The sequence below is a fragment of the Tympanuchus pallidicinctus genome, unplaced genomic scaffold, assembly GCF_026119805.1.
Source record: "Tympanuchus pallidicinctus isolate F22 unplaced genomic scaffold, pur_lepc_1.0 scaffold29, whole genome shotgun sequence".
NCBI lineage: Eukaryota > Metazoa > Chordata > Aves > Galliformes > Phasianidae > Tympanuchus > Tympanuchus pallidicinctus.
Genome location: NW_026294746.1, coordinates 4,895,355 through 4,916,395, shown reverse-complemented (window position 1 = coordinate 4,916,395; position 21,041 = coordinate 4,895,355). Strand labels below are relative to the sequence as shown.

General features: G+C 52.1%; 2 protein-coding genes across 2 annotated transcripts; both read left to right on the top strand.

Moving 5' to 3' along the window:
• Nucleotides 1-11: 11 nt before the first annotated feature.
• On the top strand, nucleotides 12-17,605 carry FHAD1 (forkhead associated phosphopeptide binding domain 1). Its single transcript, XM_052692046.1, has 29 exons — nucleotides 12-1,776; nucleotides 2,203-2,409; nucleotides 3,700-3,931; nucleotides 5,451-5,533; nucleotides 5,639-5,863; nucleotides 6,128-6,251; nucleotides 6,625-6,755; nucleotides 7,554-7,619; nucleotides 8,157-8,261; nucleotides 8,382-8,489; nucleotides 8,808-8,891; nucleotides 9,373-9,525; nucleotides 9,844-10,039; nucleotides 10,631-10,701; nucleotides 11,075-11,212; nucleotides 11,449-11,556; nucleotides 11,894-11,983; nucleotides 12,129-12,354; nucleotides 12,998-13,070; nucleotides 13,292-13,398; nucleotides 13,800-13,959; nucleotides 14,202-14,319; nucleotides 15,028-15,163; nucleotides 15,440-15,567; nucleotides 15,708-15,791; nucleotides 16,129-16,349; nucleotides 16,649-16,814; nucleotides 16,906-16,986; nucleotides 17,275-17,605. Exons 1-29 carry the CDS (start codon nucleotides 1,681-1,683, stop codon nucleotides 17,353-17,355), a joined length of 3,798 nt encoding a protein of 1,265 aa, XP_052548006.1. The 5' UTR covers nucleotides 12-1,680; the 3' UTR covers nucleotides 17,356-17,605.
• A 111-nt stretch (nucleotides 17,606-17,716) lies between these two features.
• EFHD2 (EF-hand domain family member D2) lies at nucleotides 17,717-20,965 on the top strand. The gene is made up of 4 exons (XM_052692070.1): nucleotides 17,717-18,467; nucleotides 19,911-20,058; nucleotides 20,148-20,282; nucleotides 20,389-20,965. Exons 1-4 carry the CDS (start codon nucleotides 18,220-18,222, stop codon nucleotides 20,521-20,523), a joined length of 666 nt encoding a protein of 221 aa, XP_052548030.1. The 5' UTR covers nucleotides 17,717-18,219; the 3' UTR covers nucleotides 20,524-20,965.
• The last annotated feature ends 76 nt before the right edge of the window (nucleotides 20,966-21,041 follow it).

Sequence of the window (21,041 nt, the reverse complement as noted above, 5' to 3'; positions counted from 1 at the left end):
GGTGCTGCTCCTTGGGCATCCCAAACATGTGCTACCTCCTGGGCAACAGCATCTACAAAGTCACGCTGTCCCCCAGCCAAATGTCCATGCTGTTATTGTTTGTAGGATGCTGATCTTGGTGTCGGTTTGGGGATGGTTGGCTCGGTGGTTGGGGATGTAAAAGGTATGAGATGAATGCAAATGGCCAAAAAAAAAAAGGTGTGAATGAGATGTTGGTCCAAATCCATATGGTGGTACCTGTGATGATTTATTGCTTCGTATTCTATCCCATCGTTCCCATTATTGCAATGGGAACTGTGCCCCAAGGGAGGACAGGCAGGCAAATCATATAATAAGGGACTTCCTTAAACAAATTAATGGCACAACTGCGAAAAAAAAGAGCACTTTAAACATGAGGGAAATTCGGGGGAGGCGAAACGGAGATCCTTGTTTATCACTGCTGATGATGAAGGGATGAAGAGGTTCTGATGCTCCTTGGCAGCTTTTCCTCATGGCGTAGGGAGTGTGAGGGTTGCATGGTGATGTACTGACAACTGAAAGAGCCCTTATTTCTGAAGGCAATGGGAAAGGAGAGGGAGAGGTGGCAGCCATCTTCAGTGTCACGTCCCTTCTCATTGGACAAGATGGCTGGTAAAGGTCATCTTAGAAACACAGGAAAAACCTTTGTGTGCAATATATGTGCAGTTGAGTCACTGTTTGGTGGGGGGGAAGTGCCGTTGAGTCGAGTTTCTTGGGATTCAGCACTCCGTGTTGCAACACCCATAAACCGGAGTGCAACACCCACCAGCTCCTCGTTAATCTCGTTAGTGTTGGCCTGGGTGTGGAACGTGTGCCCGGGGAGTTTTGTGGTGCTTTCCACAGCCTGCCAGCCTGTCAGGTGCTGGAGGAGATGAAATTGCCGTTCCGAGATCCAAATCTCACATAATGTGAGGTATTGATGCCCTCCTCTTGAAACGTGGAGGGAGGTCTGTGTGCGAAGGAGGACGGTGGTGTGAGGAGGGAGGCCTGGCCTTCACCCCTAATGGCGGCCATCATGGCGGCTTGGTTGCCATGGTGACAGGGATGGGGGGAGTGAAGGGGGGAAGCCCTACAAAATGGTACCCAGGACCCTGGGGATGCATCAGGCCATCATGTCGGCATTCAAACCTACTCACAGCACCCCAGGCTTCGATCTCCATTTAATTAAACCCCATTAATCCCCTCTCCACAGCGGAGGAAGCCCCACAAGCTAAAGGGCCCTCGTGGGCCACATGGTGTAACCCATTGCAGGAGATGAAAAACAAGAGAAAAAGCAAAAGATATATGCATATATATACTGTGACATGCTCAAACCAGGTAGGCTGCATGACAAACTGTGTTTCAATACGGGGAGAAGTGATGTCCTTGGAGAAACAAGGAGCTGCAATGACACAGAGCTGTGTTGTGCCCGTTGCTTGGATAAAGGGCAAAAAAAAACCAACAAAAAAACTGAGCAAAACAAACAAGAAGGAAAGCGGCCGGGTTTTGGTGTCACAGAGGTTTCCCTGGCTACCGTGGGTGCAGGGAGGAGCAAAGGGAGGCTCTGTCAATAGCGTTATGGCTTTTATTGCAGGAAGAGTGGTGCGAGGGGTGCTGGAGTTGTTTGCAGTTATGGGGGGTTGCTAACTAAGTAGGATTTATTTTGCTTTAGTCTTCGAGGCCATGAGAGCATTCCTGAGGAGCTCGGAGGAGTGTTTTCAACTCAAACAGCAAAGAACCACGATAGGGAAACACGAAGGGTCAGACATCATCCTGAAGGTAGGGGTGAGCATGCCGTGAGGGTGGATGACAGATGGGAAAGGTGTCAGAAATTAGAGGGAGAGAAGGGGCATGGCAATGCTGGCATTAGCGAGGGTGTAATCCCAGCACAGGGGCTAACTGCCCATTTTCGTGCTTCGGATGTAAGGAGGGTGACACATTGCAAGCCTAAGTGCCCCATCTGTGCAGACACCCGAGGTCAGGCTGGAGGGGCTCTGAGAGCTGATGGAGCAGTGGGTGTCCCTGCTCAGCGCAAGGGATTTGGACCTGATGATCTTTAGGTCCCTTCCAGCATGAAGGGTTCTACGATTCTGTGATATAAGGTTGGCAAAGACTTCCAAGATCACCCAGAGGGCTGGGCAAATCCGCACCGTAACACAGCCTCAATTGCTCTCCAAGGTTTTTCCCACTGTTTGCTGCTGTCAGTCTGCAGGGGCAGGGGAGCACCACGCAGCCCTCGAGTTCACCGGGTGGGAGAGTGGATTCGTCCTGCAGGACCTCAATTCCCCACAGGGCACCTTTGTGAATGGCTGCCAGGTGCAGAACGCGGCCGTGCACGTGAGACCAGGAGACATCCTGCGCTTCGGAGCTCAGGGAGCATCCTTTGAGCTGGTGGTGGATGGAGTCCCCCAGGTAAAGGCAGGCTCCGAAATGGGCGTGTGGTTTTACGTGATGACAAGGGGGTGTCATGCTCTCGGGCTTTTATTCTTAAATCATCAAGAAATAAAAAGCTGGAGCTCCCTCTGCTGAAGAAATTCAGGCAGCTCGGTGGGGTGAAGGAAGCATGGAGCAGATTTCTGATGGCAAGCCCATCAGAACTTGTGGAGATTGGTCTTGGGAAGGTGTGAAAGCATTGGGAAATGGGCTTTAGGTCTCTTTCAACTGAATTTTCCGTTGAGTCTTTCCTTAGATGCTAGCGTTAAAGGTCCAAATGAGAGCAAATTAATAAGCAAATACACTGTTGGTGCTTTTCTTGGTAGTGCTGTGCACAACTGCAGGCTCTGTTCTGCACAGCAAGGCCAGAGCATCACAGCTTGACCTGTGGAAACAACAGAAATCCAAAGCAATTGTAAATACGGGGTCAAATCTAGTGGAAGTCTTCTATTCCTGGGAATAGGGCCATCTCAGGATGTCAGTAGTGCATGTGGGCTATAAGTACTTAAAATCAATACAATCACATTTATTTTTATTGTCCTGGCTCTTGAGGAATCCTAAGAAAACAGAGATTGAGAACGGTGCTGGAAACCTGCATGCCTGACAGCCCAGCCCGGGATCAAGGTGAATGAATGGCAGCCTGTGTACTCAGATGCTGCTTTTGGATGAATCAACAAGGTTCTTTGTGTTGGAAGATGACCCCACGAACGTGCCCAGAATGCTCAGCCCGAGAGGAGAAAATGCATTTTTGCAGGATGAATCCATTCACCTGGCGGGCGAAGGCTGTGCAGGTGAAGTTTGTTCCATCTGGAACACCCAGCACTTTGATTTCCAAAAGCAGACATGCAGCCTGCACACAAAAATGCAGTTGTGCACAGTGGCACAGAAAAAGCATTGTCAGTGCCTCTTTATTGCTTTGGGCTTGACGATCCTCCTTTGATAGAACAGCTTTGAAGCCTGACACCACTGACTGCAGAGAGTAAATCACTTCTCCACTTCGCTGTGTGAAGTGTTTACAGTGTTTAATGTAGGGAGGCCTCTCTCTCATTTTCAGTGGTATTAAGGATGAACACGCTCTGAAGAAGAGGAGCACCCAGCCACAAGAGCTAAGTCCTCCATTATGAAAAATAAATCCCAAGCTCTGAATGTATAACAGCATGCAAAGCAGGCTGGCTCTCTCTATCTTTCCCGCTGAGCTGCTCATGTTGCAGAAAAAGGGCTTAAAAAACTCTTACCCCTTACTAACAACACAGTCCTGTTCCCCAGCAGAAACCTTCCTACCCACTGGCACAGTGTTGCACGTCATGGGCTGGACAGGAGGCTGCAGAGCCCCAGCATGGTGCCCACCTCCCCTCGCTGCAATCCCAGCGTGGCTCCAGCACCTGGGTTGGCCCCACACCCCATCCACCACTCCGCAAGCGACCCGTAAGTGCGTGGACCAGGAGTGCAACCATAACCATCCCAATGGATGTGCTCAACCAGCTGCCTGCAGAGAGGCCAGGTACTTCCATATGGCTGCAGGAAAGATTTTGCTGTGACAGTCAAGGGACTGTTGGTTCCCAGCATCAAACAGGGCTAATCTGAGCAGAGGCGGTTTTGATGCACGCTAGTAAATGATGAGCATCACAGCCAGTTAGTTGTGATTCCTTACCAAGCAAAGCTAATTGGACCCTGCGTGCTAGCAGTGGCATTTGGGTTGGTTGAGAAAGGTGCTGTGAAAAAACACTGGGGAATGCCATTGCCTGGGTAAGTTAGGGTGACATTTCCTCTTCCTTGTTCCTCGTGCGCGATGTGGAGCAGCGATGGCTTTATCTCCGTCGCTGACTCATGCACCTATTCTGGTCTCCTGACTGAAGCAGTGGGTTGGTTCCTTGGCTGTGCAGTCACAGGCTGCCTTGAGTAAAGGAACGTGAAAGAGATCCGTATCTGATGTGTTTCTTAAAGGCGGAGCGTGCAGTGGTGGAGCAAAGGTGAAGGCTCGTGGGATGAACTGGTGGAACAGTAGGATGGGAAGAGGCTTCTTCTGGTTGTAGCAAATTGCACCGTGGTTTGTGTGGTTCCATTGAATATCCCAAGTTGGAAAGGTCACAGAGCCCAACTCCTGATAGAATCGTAGGATCACAGAATCATTCAGGTTGGAAAAGAACCTCTCAGACCATCCAGTCCGATCACTTGCCAACCACCAGAGCTGCCCACCAGCCACGTTCCTCAGTGCCACATCTCCACACTGAACACCTACAGGGTCGGTGACCCCTCCACCTCCCTGGACAGCTGTGCCAATGCCCAACCACTCTTTCAGAGAAGTTTTCCTAATATCCAATGGAATCACCCCAAGGTCAAGCTATACTTCAATAGTTTATGGGGGTTTTGCCGTTATTATCTGCCATTAGCAAGACAAAGTCATTAACAAACAACCAAAATAATACTCCAGAGCAAAAAACGTTGCTATGCAGACCATAAAGCCATGTGCACAACATGGAATTCCACAGACAGTAATGGGAGTGAAGCTCCCAGCAGTGTAGGCCTTTGGCATCCAGCTGAAAATAGGATCCTGGGCAGAGTAGAGAGACCTTACAGGAGTTCTATAGAGAATGTGTTACAGCACACCCACCCAGGTTTGATCACATCATTTGGTTTGTGAAATAGAGCCAAGAGAATCAGTGTGCGTTAATCTTTTAACTCTTCCTGTGCTGTAAGCAGTGAATGTAGAGTGTCTTTCTTTGGGGTTGGCCAAAAAACCCAACTGCTTTTGAAACTGGTGTTGAAATACCAAAGGAGCCTTCACCCACTGTGTCTGTATGTGTCTTTGGGTTTGTTTTGAAGCTCCCCAGAAGTGCATGACTCCTTTCTCTTGTGTAGGCTCTATTGGTAAGGGTCTTTTTAGTGCCAGATGAGTGGGTTTTGCTCAGAGTACGAACTAAGAATTGACTACTGCCCTAGAAGAGTTTTTAGACAAGGGAGGGAGATGCAATGAGCCCCCATCCTGCAGGTTTTCTGCTATTTTCTCTGCTTTCATTCAGCCTGGACCACCAACTCAAGCAGCAGTGGGATGGGAGACCCTTCCCTGGGGATTCACAGCACGGATTGCTCCCTGCAAGAAAAGGTGATGCTGGGGAGAGGGCAAGGGGTTTGCCCCATGGTTCTGCTGGGGGTGTGCAAAGTCATGGAATCGTAGATCTGCTGACCAACAGACGGAATCCACCTGCAGGATGAAAAGCTGCTGAGCCTGGAAAAGGAGATCGGCCGTCTGTCTGCTTTTGAAGCAGAATCAAAGCAGAAGGATACGGTGATAAGGGACCTTCAGGGGGAACTGGCATCGATGGCCAAGAGCATGGCTGCTGTGAGAAATGACGTGGAGCTGACCCAGAGGCTTCTAACCTTTGAGGGAGAAATCAGGGCCAAAACAGAAGAGATCAAAGCCTTAAAGGAGCAGGTATGCCATGGCCAAATGGGCACAGGTGTCCTATGGGAGGAGTTATTGTAACTCGGAGGGGTTTCTCCTTTAATGCCATCAGGGCAACCATGCTGTTCTGCGAGAACTGAGACTGGGAGGGGGTTCATGGCAAGCTGAAGCCTTTCAGATAACAGGGAGCTCTTTGTGGGGCTTAGGAAGAACTGCCTTTGAGCTTAAAGCAAAAGAAGGGTCACTGGAGCTAAAAGTTTGCTGGTGAAGCGTGTGCATTGTCCTCTGTTTTAGATCAGCAACCTGCAGAAGGGCTCGAGTGAAGTTTATAGCCATTCCCTTCAGGAAAGAGACCTGGAGATGAGAAGCCTGAGAAGAGAAAGTGAGAAGCTAAAGAGGGATCACGCTTTGACCACAGGTATTTTCTCCCTCGGTAGAACTCCTTGCAGGGGCTGTGAGCACCTGAGGGCTGGCTCTGGAAGGTGACCCCACATTTGCAAGGCTGTTCTGATAAAAGATACTTTGCAGTGGCTCCTAAAAATTGCCCTGACATAGAGAGGTAATGGAAACTGATCCATCAGAGCTGCTCATCCTCCAGGGAGCATATGCTGCAGGGCTCAGGGGGACTCGCTAATGATGCTGCTGTGGGATGATGTCCAGCACGGCGTGCCAGGAGCCAGATCTGCACTCCAAGTTGTGCAGTTGTCAGAGATGGAGGCCTGCCACTCGGTGCCCAGAGGGCTTCTGCAGGGAAATGCTTGGTTTTCATCTCCCTACATTGTTGTTATCAGGCCTCGTGACCAGCCTGCAAAGGGAGATTGCTGTGAAAGAACAGAAAATTCAGCAGCTCAAGCAGGAGGTGGAAAAAACAAAAAAGGCAAACAGAGAAAAGGACAACCAGCTGGCAGCTGTGTCTGCCAAGGTTAGTGTCCCCAGTGCTGGTCTCATAGGTGAGTTGGCATGGAAAAGGAAGATCAGAAGGGTCGTTTTCTCTCTGTTGAGGATTCGTTGGATATTAGGAAAAATTTCTTTACTGAAAGTGATGCAGTGGCACAGGCTGCCCATGGAGGAGATGTTGGGGTGCTCAGGAAAAGTTTAGATGCTGTACTAAGGGACGTGGCCAGTTGGTATGGTGGGATGGGCTGGGGTTGGACTGGATGATCTCAGAGGTCTTTTCCAGCCTTAACGATTCTATGGTTCCATGGCCAGCAGCTCTTTGAGCACTGCGCAGTAAGTGCAGGGCTGTGTCTCTACCTTTGCACACTGCAAAATGCCCACAGCAAGGTGTCGGGTTCCCCAGATGAATTCCCCTCCTTGTTGTTCGTGCAGGTACTCAGTGACCTGAATTTCGGGAACACTGTGGCTGTTTGTGTGCTCTGGGCACCGGTGCCAAGATCCTGCTGAGGAGCCATGGAAACCCGCTCTTAGCGATGCTCCCTGCAGCCAAGCCTGGTTTTTTCCCTTACAGAAAGCTGCCTGGACAGCATTTTTCCTCTCCCAGCCAAACTATGATTAGATATGGGCCTGTTAACGTGTCGTTGCTGTCGTGCTCTTGATGCCATGATTGCCCTACCATGGGCACTCCCACTCATCAACTGGCCATCAGGCAGCTGAGCACTTCACTGTGCTGTAGGACTGAAGGATGTGTTGACATCTCCAGCAGAAATGACAGTACCTGACCAGCCTGCTAATTTTTTCCCTCGGTTGCTGTTTGTTCCAGTGCTCTAGAATTAAAGAGGAAACGAAGCGTGAACTTGGAGAGAGGGAAATGGCTGCCTACCAAAAAGTGAGTTTCTAGTTGGGATGATATGACATTGTAAGAGAAGTGTTGTGAATCCTACTCCTGTAAAGAAAAGGATTGAACTTTCATAGCAAAGTAGAGTAAATGTCAGCTCCTGGCAAAAATGGAATATTACATTGCAGTGCAGGATGTGGTGAGGCCGTGGCACAGGTTGCCTAAAGATGTTGTGGATGTTCCATGCCTGGAGGTGCTCAAAGCCAGGTTGGATGGGATCTTGGGCAACCTGAGCTGATGGGGAGGCAGCCACCTCATGGCGAAGGGTTGGAACTGGATGATATTTGAGGTCCCTTCCAACCCAACCATCCTATGGTTCTGTGATCTTTGAGATCCCTTCCAAACCAAGACATCCTATGATGACATTGTCATAAGATACAACCTATCAATCTATCAGCTGTAAAAATAGGTTGGAATAAAATAGCGGAGTAAATGAAATGAGAGAGATGGGTAGAATGTCTTGCTTGTCCTTCATATTCTCGAGTGAGCTCCTCTAGAGAAACTTTCTGCTGTCCTGGACTCTTGCAGCGCATCGGAGAGCTGGAATGTGAGCTGAAGGGATTGCAGGAAGAGGTTCAGAAGTACCACAGCGAGCAGAAAGCCATCCAAACACAGCTGGCAGAAAAAGTCAAGGTGAACCCCAGCACCCAAAGTAGCAGCTCATCCACCTGATGGTGGGGAATGGTGGCTAGCTGGGCTACGTAGAAGCCCAACTGGTAGAGCTTTGATATTGAAATGCTTCTGTTGTTGCAGGTGGAAGAGGAGCTGAAAAGCGCCTGCAAAAGGAAATCCCTGCAGCTGCAGGAGATGGGGCGCAGGGAGAGGCTGCTGAAGTCTGATGTGGATCGAGCCCAAGGGCAGGTAGGGGAGAGGGATGAGGTGATCCTGTGGTGTGGGCTGCAGGCACTGAAAGTGCTGCTTCCCTCGTGGGAAAGGGCATCTGTGGAAGGCAGACTGTGAGTTCGGGGAAGGAAGTACTGAGCACTGAACTCAGATTATACCTGGTCAGGAGGCTCAGCATGAAGGGCTTGTCAGAAGGATTTCTTCTGTGGTGGTAGAGGATGGTCGTGGTCCAAGGTGCTCTCAGTGTTGATTGTTGTAGGGTTTTGTAGGGCACTGAAGTGGAGTCTTTGTTGATTCTCAGTGATTATTGTTTTCCTGTGTTAATCTCTGCTGTAGCTAGAGTCTTTCAAAAGCCAAGTGATGCGAGTGTGCAGCCCACAAGCAGCAGGAGAGGCGGGGAAGGCCATCACAGTGCAGCAGGTGAGTGCAGAGACCATCTCAGAGACGCTCAGAGCCTCCAAAACCCATTGGGGTTTGAGGATACTGCAGAACAGGCACAGCACCAGCCAGCTTCACATATTACAAGTGTAGCCACTCCAGATGAATGGCCGTGCACCATAACATAAAAAAAGTTTGGCTCTTCTCCATCTCCTCCAGAGCTTGGCTGGAATCCTGGAGCTTTCACTGGGAAAAGCCCAGGAGCTCACCCAGTGTGGCCAACCAACTGCAGAAGGCTTTTGTCACTGCCACGTGTGTCTCTGGCCCCAGTGGGTGCCCAGGGAGCTGTGGGTGCCCCATCTCTGGAGGTTCCCAAGGTCATGGATGGGCTCTGGGCAGCCTGAGATGGTTGGGGGAAACCAGCCCAGGGCAGGAGGGTGGGCTTCAAGGTCTCCTCCAATCCACTCCTTCTATGATTCCTCAGCTGAAGAATGGTGCATGGTGCTTTGTTCTCCTTTGGCAGGTAGTCAAGAAGGTCCAGCATATCTGGGAGGAACACCAACAAAGTCAGGCACGAGAGAAGTGCCTCCAGGAGGAAATAAGTTCCAAGCTCTCGAAGGAAACGGAGATGACTGAAAATGTGGAGGTGTTCAAAAAATCACTGCGTGAGCTCCAGGTCAATCATTTAAATCCCGTTTACAACATTCCAGCTGGGAGATAAGGGGCACAAGGAGTTCTGTTGGCCTGAGGACAGGTCAGAGACAAGGTTATGCCTGTGCATCAGCAGTAGGAAGCCTTGTGAGAGGGGAGCTTAGCCCCCAGAAAGCACTGGTTTGAAGGGAACAGAACCTGCCACTCCAGCATCCTCCCCTGTGCTGCTCCTCCCCAAAGATATTATTGAATGAAAGCTCTCAGCGAATGGATAAATCTTAGGTGATTTGTCAATTATGTGAATTGTGGAGGCTGGCACATAGATGGGTTTTATTCTTTGTAGGTATTCCTGAGGGCCTCATTCTGCAGCAGCAGCTTGAGGAGTGAGCTCAGCAAGCTGGAGGCCGTGCTTGTGGACCCATTGGTGTTGGACATACATGCAGCAGTGGTGGAAATCACACACGTGGTCCTGTCCTGGCTGCAGGAAGCAGAACTGCTGCTGGCAAACATGGGGCTGGAGCTGCCCACCTCCAAGAAAGGTGCCTGCCCCATGGGGCATCCCAACTCTTTGCTCCCCATTGGGGTCCCAGAGGTCGGTGGGTGTTCATGTGTGCACTGTATTGTCTGCAAATTATGAGTTTGGGAAGCTGGAGCTGGATGATCTTGGAGGTCCCTTCCAACCCAACCATCCTATGGTTCTATTATCTTTGAGATCCCTTTCAGCCCAACCATTCTGTGGGTCTATGATCTTTGAGATCCCTTCTAAGCCAGTCATCCTCTGGTTCTATAATCTTTGGGGCCCCTTCCAACCCAAACATCCTATGGTTCTTCAGTCTTTGAGGTCTCTTCCAACCCAAGCCATTCAATGATTCTGTGACTTGCCATCGTTGTTATTCAGTTGTTTTATTTCCCTGGTGGCATGTTGGAAAGAATCTTTGCAGCGATTGTAGCAGTGTTTGATAAGGAAAATGTAATCTCCCAGTGAGAATCTGGGCTTTTTTCAATCTCCCTGAGATATCTGGGGGATGGCAGCAATTTCATCAGTGCTAGATTTGAATAAAAAGCCTGATGGTGTCAAAAATGAGATGTCCAAAAAGCCCCTACAAGTAATACCCTGTTTGCTTTTGCAGGATTGACAGCTTGTCTCAAGAGGTTGTTGGAAAAGTATCAGGAAACTGAACGAAGGAATGAAATGTTGCAGGTTAAAATGTGTGCATGTGTGTAGATATGTGTACATGCAGTTGGGAAAGGGTGAACCACTGACCACCATTGGTGAACATGGAGATACAGTGAAGAGAGCCAGTGTAGAAACTCAATAAGAAACGTGCAGTAGCAGAGACCCCTGGAGCTCCAGATTATGCCCAAGAGTAGAAAAGACAATGTCCTCATCTTAAGAGGGGAATCTCTTGTGTCCATGTTGCTGAATGGACGAGTTGGACTTTGTGGCTCTCTTCTGAATTGTTTGTTGGTGCATGCACACAAGGTGCAGTGGGGTCAGCTTTGTTTTGTTTGCTTTGTTTTGCTCTGCTGCCAATGCCTTTCTGTCAGCAGACGTTTCTGCTGTTTCCCCATAGGCCCAATTAGAGGAGGTCCAGGAGTCACGGGATGCTCTGCTGCAGGAGCACCTGGAAGAGCTGAAAGCTAAACACGAGCAAGACCTACAGACAAAAATCAATCAGATTATATTGGAAAAGGAGGAGGAGAAGGCAAAGGTATGGCAGCGTGGTTGTTTTTCAGAAAAAGGCCTCTTCCAAAGGCAAAAAGGTTCTATGTAACAGTGTTGCTTAGCAAGAGGAAGAATTCTATAGCCCCAAAATCAAAATGTGTGGGGGCAGTTGTCCCACAACAGGGCAACGATCCTATGAATTGCTTTCCTCACCTAAATCAAGTTAGTTTGCCTTACTCTATGATTTTATCTTCACTGAAAACGTGGGCTGTCCAATCTCAGATTCTGGAGAGCACTGTTCTGAAGGAGAAGGAGAAGCACAAGCAATGCTTGGATGAAGAAAAGAAGAGGATGCAGGACTTGGAGAGGCACCTGAGAAGTATGGCTGAGGTTCGTGATGTGTGTGGGAGGCAAAGCAGAACTGGTTTCCAATGGGACTGGCAGTGTTTTCAGGATCTCTTGGTGGATATTTTACTCTCACACATGAAAACACACATAGAGGTATATGGTTGGAGATCCACCTTCAATAGGGTGAGAGGTGATGGCGTTAAGTTGTGCCAGGGGAGGCTCTGTTTGGATGTGTCTCAGAAAGAGAGGTGGGAATTGGCTGCCCAGCGAGGCACATATTTAATGGGCACTGTGGCTGTTGGACTTAGTGATCTTAGAGGCCATTTCCAACATTCACGTCTCTACGATCTCATTGAGCATTGCTCTTTTCCTCTTGTAGATAATTGAAGGGAAGTCCAAAGAGCAGGAGGTGACGGATCTCAAACTGCAAGAAGCTGTGCATGACCTAGAGGAAACCACAACCCGAGAGGTAGCTCCAGCAACCCTACTTTGCACAGAGGATGTGGCATAGATACGGTTTTCTTGCACAAACTTTCCTCATTCCGGGCTGGTGATGCTCATCGTGTTTCTGCAGAATAACGTGTACAACTGAAATCACACGTCTTGTTTCCTAGATGATGCTAAAGCAGCAGGTACTCATGCAAGACGAGCAGCTCAAGATCCTCCAGGATGAGAGAGAGGTACTGAAATGGAAAATGCAGGAAGAAATAGCAGAATATAAAGAGCAAATTAAGCAACACTCTCGGACAATTGTTGCGTTAGAAGACAGATTGCTGGAGGCTGAGCAGCAGCAAAAGGCACTAAAGGAGGAAAACGTCGTGCTTGTGGAAAGAATAAGAGGTAGCTAAGGGTTGTGTGGGTGCTGGGCGGGGGGTACCCACAGCAAGTGGAGGGGCAAATAGAGACAGAGCAGTGAGGATGGTCAGAACACAAAAAGAGCCCTGTGATACTGTGAAGGCTCTGTCTCACTGTGAGCTGCCATTCATTGTTCGGGGTATTTGGTGACTTTTGGTGGTGCACCATTGGCATGGATAGGGCCTTCCCACTGGAGAAGGGCTCTTTGCCCTCAAGAAAGCAGAAGTGAACCTGTGCCAAGAAGGACCTAAGGAATTGTGTAAACACTGCTACAATGGCCCAAGAAACATGGCCAAAGAGAGGCTGGTTGTGGTCTTCAGAGATCATAGAACCATAGAATAGTTGGAGTTGGAAGGAACCATAAAGGCCATCTGGTCCAACCCCCTGCAGTGAACAGGGACACCTACAGCTCCATCAGTGCTCAGAGCCCCTCCACCTTGAGTGTCTCCAGAGATGGGGACGTGAAGATGTCACAAAGGAGAGGATATATGGAGCATTGCCTTTATAAGGCTGCAGAACCCAGTGTGTTCTCACAGCCTGGTTGGTCCTGGATCTGAGCAGCCAAGATAGACACAAGTGTCTGGCCTATGGGTGTTGCTGCTAAGACCTCTTCCATCATTCCCCATAGGACTTCAGGATGATGCCTGCAGGTCTACACCAGGAGCTTCCCAGGAGGCCAGAGAGTCTCATTGCTGTGGTCTGTAAGTGCCTGCGAGTGCTTGCTCTGTTTTGGAGGGTGTTAGAGAACAGAAGTTATCCAGAGGAGAGCTTTGAGGAGCTAAAGGGGATGATCTCAGCACAGCAGTAAATGCTGCCTGCCCGTGGGTTGTCCTGGGTGGGGGCTGAGGCAAGCAGAGATTCTGCAAAATGAATTTTTCTTGGAAGCTATGAGATTTGTGAGTATCTTTCTCACAAATTTCAGAGAAGAGCTGGCTGCCATGCAGGGCTTACTCCAGGCCAAAGAGGCTGCCATTGTGGGATTAACGAAGGAGCTCTCAGAAACCAGGGCCAGGATGTCAGACATGAGAGGTTGGTGAGCTGTGTGTGTGATATCCAGCCTGTTCCCATTCCTGCAGAGCTATGGCAAGGCTAAGTGGGAGAAAGGCATGCACAGGTAGTAGGAAATAGACCCACTTCCCTAAATGATGCTGTTGTTCAGCCCTGTGTTAAGCAGGATGTCCGTTCCCTTTGGCCATGTAAATTGCATAGAATCATAAAATCATTAAAATTGGAAAAGACCACTGAGATCTCAAGTCCAACTGCCAACCCATCACCACCCTGCCCACTACACCGTGTCGCAGAATCATAGTCATAGTAAGCTTGGAAAAGTCCACCAAGATCATCAGGTTCAACCGTCAAACCAAACTACAGATGCTGCTGTGCTGAACGCAGAGAGAGTCATGAACCCATGGCAACTCTGCTGTGCTTAGGAGAGCTCAGTGAGAAGCAGAAGGCAGAGCTGGAGCAGAGCCTGCACCGCGTGAAAAGCCAGGAGCGTGAGCTGGGCATGCTCAGGGGGAAGCTGTTGAAGATGTCAGACCTCGTGGCGAAGAAGGATCGAGAGCTTCAAGCAGCAGCTGCAGAGTTAAGGTAGGACCTGCTGGGAGGTGACGGCCTGTGGATTCCCAAGAGTTGGGTGCGTGTTGGTAACTTCCATGGGGCAAAAGATAGGTTTGAGTATGAACAAATCGAGCTAAGCTACGCTAACTCTATGGAAACGTCCCATGTTCTGAAGGTGAGATGGTGAGGAGCTCGTGCAAATGGACTTGTAATGAAATCCCTGCTTGGTGCTGTGCTCTGACATACACCGTGGTTGCTGTCTCTTGGCACAGGGAAGCCCAAGAGGACTGCAAAGCACTCAAGGATGCATCTCGACGAATGGCAGAAGAGCTGGAGATGCTTCCACAGGCGCAGGCTATTCCTGCCACACCAGAGGAATCCTCTGAGCAGGTAATCCTGCAGGGACACGTTGAAAAAGTCAGATGCTGTGTATGCTAACGGCAGCTGTAATTGGCAATTAGAGTTGTAACAGCTCCCTGAAAGATCTGTAACTCTTCCGTCCCTTTCCCAACCTTGCTCCGCAATGGATGTCGGCAAAAGTAGGTTGGGGTGAGCGTTTGGGAGCCGTATTTTCATGTGCAGGAAAGGGAGAAACAGTCCTATTTCTCCCATGCTGTGCTGAATCACCGTCTGAATTCCCGAGTCTTAGAGAACTGAATAAATCAAAGGTGGTTCCAGCAGCAGATGGAAGGACTGCAGAAATGGTACAGGCTGTACCGAAACAGCGGCAGACATGGTGCCAGCTGGAAGGGTTCGTGTTGGCCAAGCGGTGACTCATGGCTAGATGGGAGCAGGAGGCAGTGCCTTCCTCCTTCTCAGCAAGAGGTGGTGAGAAACACGAAGCTAGAAATCCTCCAGAGGAGAATAAATTGTCACTGCAGTGTGAAGATGGTGAGATCACGGTGGCAGCTGGCAGCTCTCATTAGGGTTTTAATTGGGTGCTCACCCTGTTCTGTAACATGTCAGTCGTCGTGCTGGTGGGGCTGGGAGGGTGAAACGTGAGTGTGAGTGCACAGATGTGTTGTAAAAGGGAATAACGTGCGAGATTGTGGATAAATGGTTGGGTTGGGTGAGAACCATCCGGGCTTGGACTTCCAGGACCTGGCATTGGACCTGGCCAACCTGGGTGTGAGATGCAGAGGCCTCAGGCACGAGGAGACGATCCAACGGCAAAAAGAAGGCTTGGCGGAGCTCCGGGAGAGGATCAAGGTGCTGGAGAAGACACAGGCTGCTGGTAAGCACAGTGTGATGTGGCTTTGGTAGGAATGGAAGATGCAACTGCAGGCCTGGCTGGAGCCTTTGCACCTGGCAAGTCTCAGAGCCGGTGTTGTATCATAGAATTGGAACAGTTGGGTTGGAAGAGACCTTAAAGGTCACCAAATTTCAACCCAATGCCGTGGGCTGGTTGCCCTTCCACCAGATCAGGCTGCCCAATCCAACCTGGCCTTGGGCATCGCCAGGAATGGGGCATCCTCAGCTTCATGATTCCACGGTGTTTGGTTTCCTTCAGCTGTCATGGGCAGGGCCAGCGAGCTGCTCATGGTACAGAAGGCAGCCCTACCAGAGAAGATCTCCCAGAAAGCAGGACTCAAGGTGGAACCAACTCCACTGCCAGGTGCAGAATTCAAGTGCAGCAAGGTAAGTAGACATTGGTGCAAAGATGTTCAATGGAATGGGAAGATCAAGCCCTTGGGATACGAGAGGGAAAAGAAACCAGGAGGGAGGCGTGGGGCCCATCAGTGTGCAGGGAGCTCAGTCAACATGTCGCTTCTGCGCAGTGCATGGGCCAACTTCCTGATGGCAGCTCATGTGGGGCCGTGAGCGTGGAAGGGTTGGAAGACTCAGAGCTCAGCGAGAGGATGGTACGTCTGCAGCAGATGTGGTAAAAGAATCATTGAAGCATGGAATGGTTGGGAGGGACCTCCAAGATCATCCAGTTCCAACCCCCTGCTGTGGAACACTCCATAATGTGGGGCATCATCTTCCCAGTGATCAAATGAATGAACCCATCTGGGTGACTCCTTAAGAGGGGAAACAATGTAGAAACGAAACTGGGAGTGCACAAATAGGTTTACATGCAGCATCTGAATCTCTCGAAAGATGAAAGCGGAGTGGGTGCAGATGGCTGAGTGCAGCAATCGTTTCTGAAGTAAGATTTGGCAGGCCTGGTAAATAATTCATCCTCTATTCTTTTTGCAGTACCTTGATTTAATCTGTGCTCTGGGAAGGCTGATGAATATGAAGGAGCTGGAAGGAATGCAGCCCATGGAGCATCTTCCCCAGGAAGAAAGGGAAAAAGTGGGGCAGCAGAGACGGAGGGAACTGGGGCTGTTATATGAGAGGATCAGAAAACTGAAGGATCGCCTGGAAAGGAAGGAGGAAAGGCTCCAAGAGTGTGAGACCAGCATCGAGCAGCTCAGGTACAGCAAGGTGATGGGGGTTCCTCCCAGGAGTGATGGTGTGAGAGCCTGTAGCACGTTATGGCTTAATGGGGCAGCAGGAATCCACAACCTCACTCCACGGATGCCGGGCTCTGCTTTGGGTATGTTGGAGATGGGCTCTGAAATGCCAGGGAAGGGACCACAGCCAAGGCAGCATCAGTGGGGTGTCCATATGGGGTGCACAGGGGGAAAACCACGAATGGAGGTTTCATCTTGGTCCAGGCAGGAAGAGAGGGGCTGGGGTGGTGGTGGAAGATCCACATTGGTGTTTCCCAAAGGCTGAACCAAGAGTCCCTGCAAACATGCCAGGAAGAGATGCTGAGACTGGAAGATGAAGTCTACAGGGAAGCAGAAGAGAAAGCTCTGCTGAGAGAGGCTCTGGAGAGGACGAGGGCAGAGCTGGGCCAGGAGAAGAGGTTGAAAAAGGCAGCACGGCAGCGCAAGGTGGGAGTGCTGGGGTAGGAAACGTCAGTGTGAGAACAACCAAGGCAGCTCCTGCAAGGACACAAAGATGATTTTCTATTTTTTTATCCAGAGCCTTGCAGAGAATGGGGAGAAGAGAAAGGAAAAGGAGCTGCCCAACCGTGCTCACTCTTCCAAAGAACGTGGAGGGAAGGTATGGCACACTGGTACGCACTGAAAGCAAAGCACAGTGGGACTTGGAAGCAAGATGTCCATGGCCACAGGGAGCACATCTCATGTAAGGGGATGATGCATGGTTCTGTGCTGTGTTCTCTCCCACACGTGGCAGGCCAGCCCTGGAAGTGTTCGTTGTGGAGATGTGGCACTGAGGGATGCAGTCAGTGGGCACGGTGGGTTGGGGTTGGACTGGATGGTCTCTCAGAGGTCTTTTCCAACCGTAATGATTCTGTGATCCTAAGTTTATGCAATGTCTGCTTTGCAGCCTGGAGCCCAGCAGCCATCCCTCTTGGTGAAGTCAAGGGAGCGTGTGGTGGGAGAGCTGGAGGTGATGGGCAGCCCATAGGAGCAGCACCACGGGGACGTTCTGCTCACAGAGCTGTACAGCGAGGAACTGTGTTGGGGTTGGACATGGCACCATGTAGGCACGTATCGGGGGGAAGAACGCCTATGTGAGGCCATCCTACAGTGACCAGGACTGCTGGAAGGACAGTGACATGCCCAGGGCCAAATGATCCTGCAGGATGTGTATTGCAGAGCTTAGGGAAAGCGGCAGAAGACAGCTTATGTGAATACAGCCAGAATGTGTGGGTGAAGCTGATGGTGTCAAGTCTGATCTCTGTGCCACGGCTGCTCCTCCGTCCCCACAGCATCACGGGGGCACAGGGAGAATAAAAGAGGGGGCAAGGGAGAGAAGCTGGAACAAGGCACTGCCAGATGGGAAGAAGGCAGAGAAGGAGCTGTGCTCACCCTACACTATGTGGCACTGGAACGTGTCTGGGGAGAGCAGGGCCAGGTCTGTGCCCTGAGTGGAGCATGGTGCTCCTGAGTACCCAGTGGGGTGCAACGGGCAGCTCCTGCTGCAGGTTTTGGGGTCAGGTGCTGTCCTGTAGATCTGAGCATGGTTGTGTTCAACTCTGGGACAGCCCCTGGATCCAAATACCGTGGACACAGAGCTGGAAGCCCATCCATGCCCTTCTTGCACCCTGTGTCTGCAGGGGCTTTGGGTTGGGCTGTGCCATTCGTCTACCACCAAACAATGCTGGTGGGACCCTGAGGGGGGGAACCCTCGCAGGCTGGCAAACCCCGAGCCTGGAGGTGCTGGGGGTGCCCCGAAAAGATGCGTCCCCCCCCCCCCCTTTGCTAGGCGGCTGCTGGGGCGGAGCGGGGCGGAGCTGCGTCTGTTCGCCCATCCATCCATCCGGGCACCATGGCGGAGGAGCTGGCGGAGCGGCTGGGCCGACGGTTGGGGATGCGGGAAGGGGATGCGGAGCAGCAACAGCAGCAGCAGCAGCAGCAGGATGCGGAGCCCACCCCGGTGCCCCCTGGCAGCCCAGCGATGCGGGCGGTGGGCAGCGAAGGTTCGCCCGGGGGCGGCCGGAGGCTCTTCAGCCCCGCGGCGGAGTTCCGTGAGTTCTCCCGGCGGCAGCTCCGTGACATGGAGAGACTCTTCCGACAGTGAGTGTGGAGGGGAAACCCCCCCCCCATGGGACCCCCAGGAGAGACCCCAGGGAGGGAGCACCGGACAGAGGGTCCCCATTGCCCCGATCGCATCCCCTATGCTTTGGAAGCCTGCAGCCCCTGGTTGGGAACTGCGCGGGGGTAGAGGGAGAGGGGGGCGGTTATGGAAGCCCCCAGCCCCTTTGCAGAACCCGCCCAGCCCTTGGCTGATGGTGGGAGGGGTCCTTTGGACTCCTCTGCAGGGGAGATCTCTGGGGTTCTCCCACTTCCTTGCAGGGGGCTCCCCTCATCTTCTCATCCTGGGACCCCCTCTTGGCTCCCTGTGGAAGGAATCCATGGGACCCCCCTTGGCTCACCACGATGCCCCCCAGTTCTGCGCAGGAGTTGAGTCTCAAGACCCCCTCTCAGCTCCTTGCAGCCATCCTCCCACCCTCCAAACTCTTACAGAAGGGTGCCACTGGATGCAACCCCCTCACAACCTTGCAGAGGGAATCCCAGGACCCTCAGAGCAGTCTGGAAAAGGGACACGGGACCCCCCAGCCCCAAGACCCCCACCCTGGCTATGCACACGGCTTTGGGCTGCGGCAGTGGTGTTGTCACATCCTCGGTGCCATCCCCACGTGTCCCCACGTGTGATGTTGCAAGCTTGGGTCAGTGGGGGGGGTAGGGGGGGGGAGCTGAGCAGAAAGGCGTGGAAATGTGCAGGGGGAAAATAGGGGCTGTAGGAGGAGGGGATCAGCCTCCCCCCAGCCCTATGCACTGTGCAGCATGTGGCCGTGGGTGCTGTGCCCGCGGGCAGATGGCAGCAGCACGGGGTCTGGTTGCAGAGCAGGACGTGCACGCCTGCACGCACCGCAGCGAGAGGAAGCAAAGGGGGCTCACCACGGGGGGGAGCATGGGGATGGGGTGACGGTGTGGGGCCGAGCCTAGCCCCTGCCTCGCTGCATGGTTTGTCCTCTCTCCCACCTTCCCCCGCTGCGTTAAAGGATTGCGACGCAGGAGAGCCCGCCCCAGTGGATGCAGAGCTGCAGCCAGGGGCTCGCTTTGCAGCAGCGGAGCTCACAGCCCTGCGATGCCAGCAGGAAAGCACGAGGGTTCTGTGCTGGGGCACAGTGTGAGCTGCACCATGCTGCGGCTGCGGGGACAAATGAGTCACAGCCCCGCAGAGCTGCATGTCGCTTCCTGTAGGCTGAGCAAGGAGAAGTGGAAAGTGCATCCTAAAGAGCCCAGCTCAGTCCTACAGGCTGCACGGAGCTGGTGGCACACTTGGCAGCAAGCTGCTGGGTACCCGTGCCAGAAACCACACTCCATGGGCAGGGAGTGCTGAGGATGCTCCTGGGAACCATTAGTGGTTGGATAGAACCAGCAGTGGTTTGGCACAGCAGCCCAACGCGACAGTGAGGATGTGCCCTGTGATGAGGATTTACCACCTCCTCACAGGTATGACGCAGGGAAGGATGGCTTCATCGACCTGATGGAGCTGAAGCTGATGATGGAGAAGCTGGGAGCGCCGCAGACCCACCTGGGCCTGAAGAACATGATCAAGGAGGTGGACGAGGACCTGGACAGCAAGCTGAGTTTCCGCGAGGTGAGAGCAAGGGTTGGGTTGTGGCTGTGTCCCTCGGCAAGGAGCTGGATGCCACATCCCTGGTGCTGATATCCCACCCCATGCTGCAGTTCCTGCTGATCTTCCGCAAGGCAGCAGCAGGTGAGCTGCAGGAGGACAGCGGGCTGCACGCACTGGCACGGCTCTCCGAGATTGACGTCTCAACGGAGGGTGTGAAGGGAGCCAAGAGCTTCTTCGAGGCCAAGGTAAGTGTTGAGCAACACAGCAGCAACCATTGGGCGTTGGGGACATGACCAACGTGCCACCATGCTGCACGCAATGGGGACAGGGCCAATGTGTCACCATCCCCAGGCACAGGCGGTCACCGAGGGCAGCCGCTTCGAGGAGGAGATCCGTGCAGAGCAGGAGGAGAAGAGGAGGCAGGCGGAGGAGATGAAGCAGCGCAAGGCAGCCTTCAAGGAGCTGCAGTCAGCATTTGCTCAATGACCACGGCACGTGGAAGGAGCCACGCCGCGCCGTCACCATTCCCTGCGTGTCATCATGCCCACGACTCGTGCCAAGCTGGTGGCAGCTGTCCCTGTGCTTGGTGCCACGGAGCAGGCGGGTGCGCCCATCCCACTGCACCCAACGTTGGGTTGGAGGTGGCCTTGGCTCCCCTTGGGCTGCTGGCTTATTTTGGTGAAAGACGTCCATAAAGGCCACCGAGGGGAGAGAAGCTTTATTTTTTGTCTGTCTGTCTTCTAAGCACCCCAAGGGACGGCGTCTCACCTGCTGTCCCTGCAGCAGTGGTTGTGCCGATGACTGTGATGTCCCACAAAGGTGTTGTCTCAACAGCTGCTTCCATTCTGTCGTATGGATGTGTTGTTTGCCGTGTTGTCTTCTTTCTTTTTTTTCTTTTTAAATCCCAAATAAATATTATATTTCCTAAGTGTTGTGCTTATCCATGCCCAGGGTTGGGTGTCAGTGTGGGACCCCCACGTCCCCACGTGCCTGGGGTTACGGTC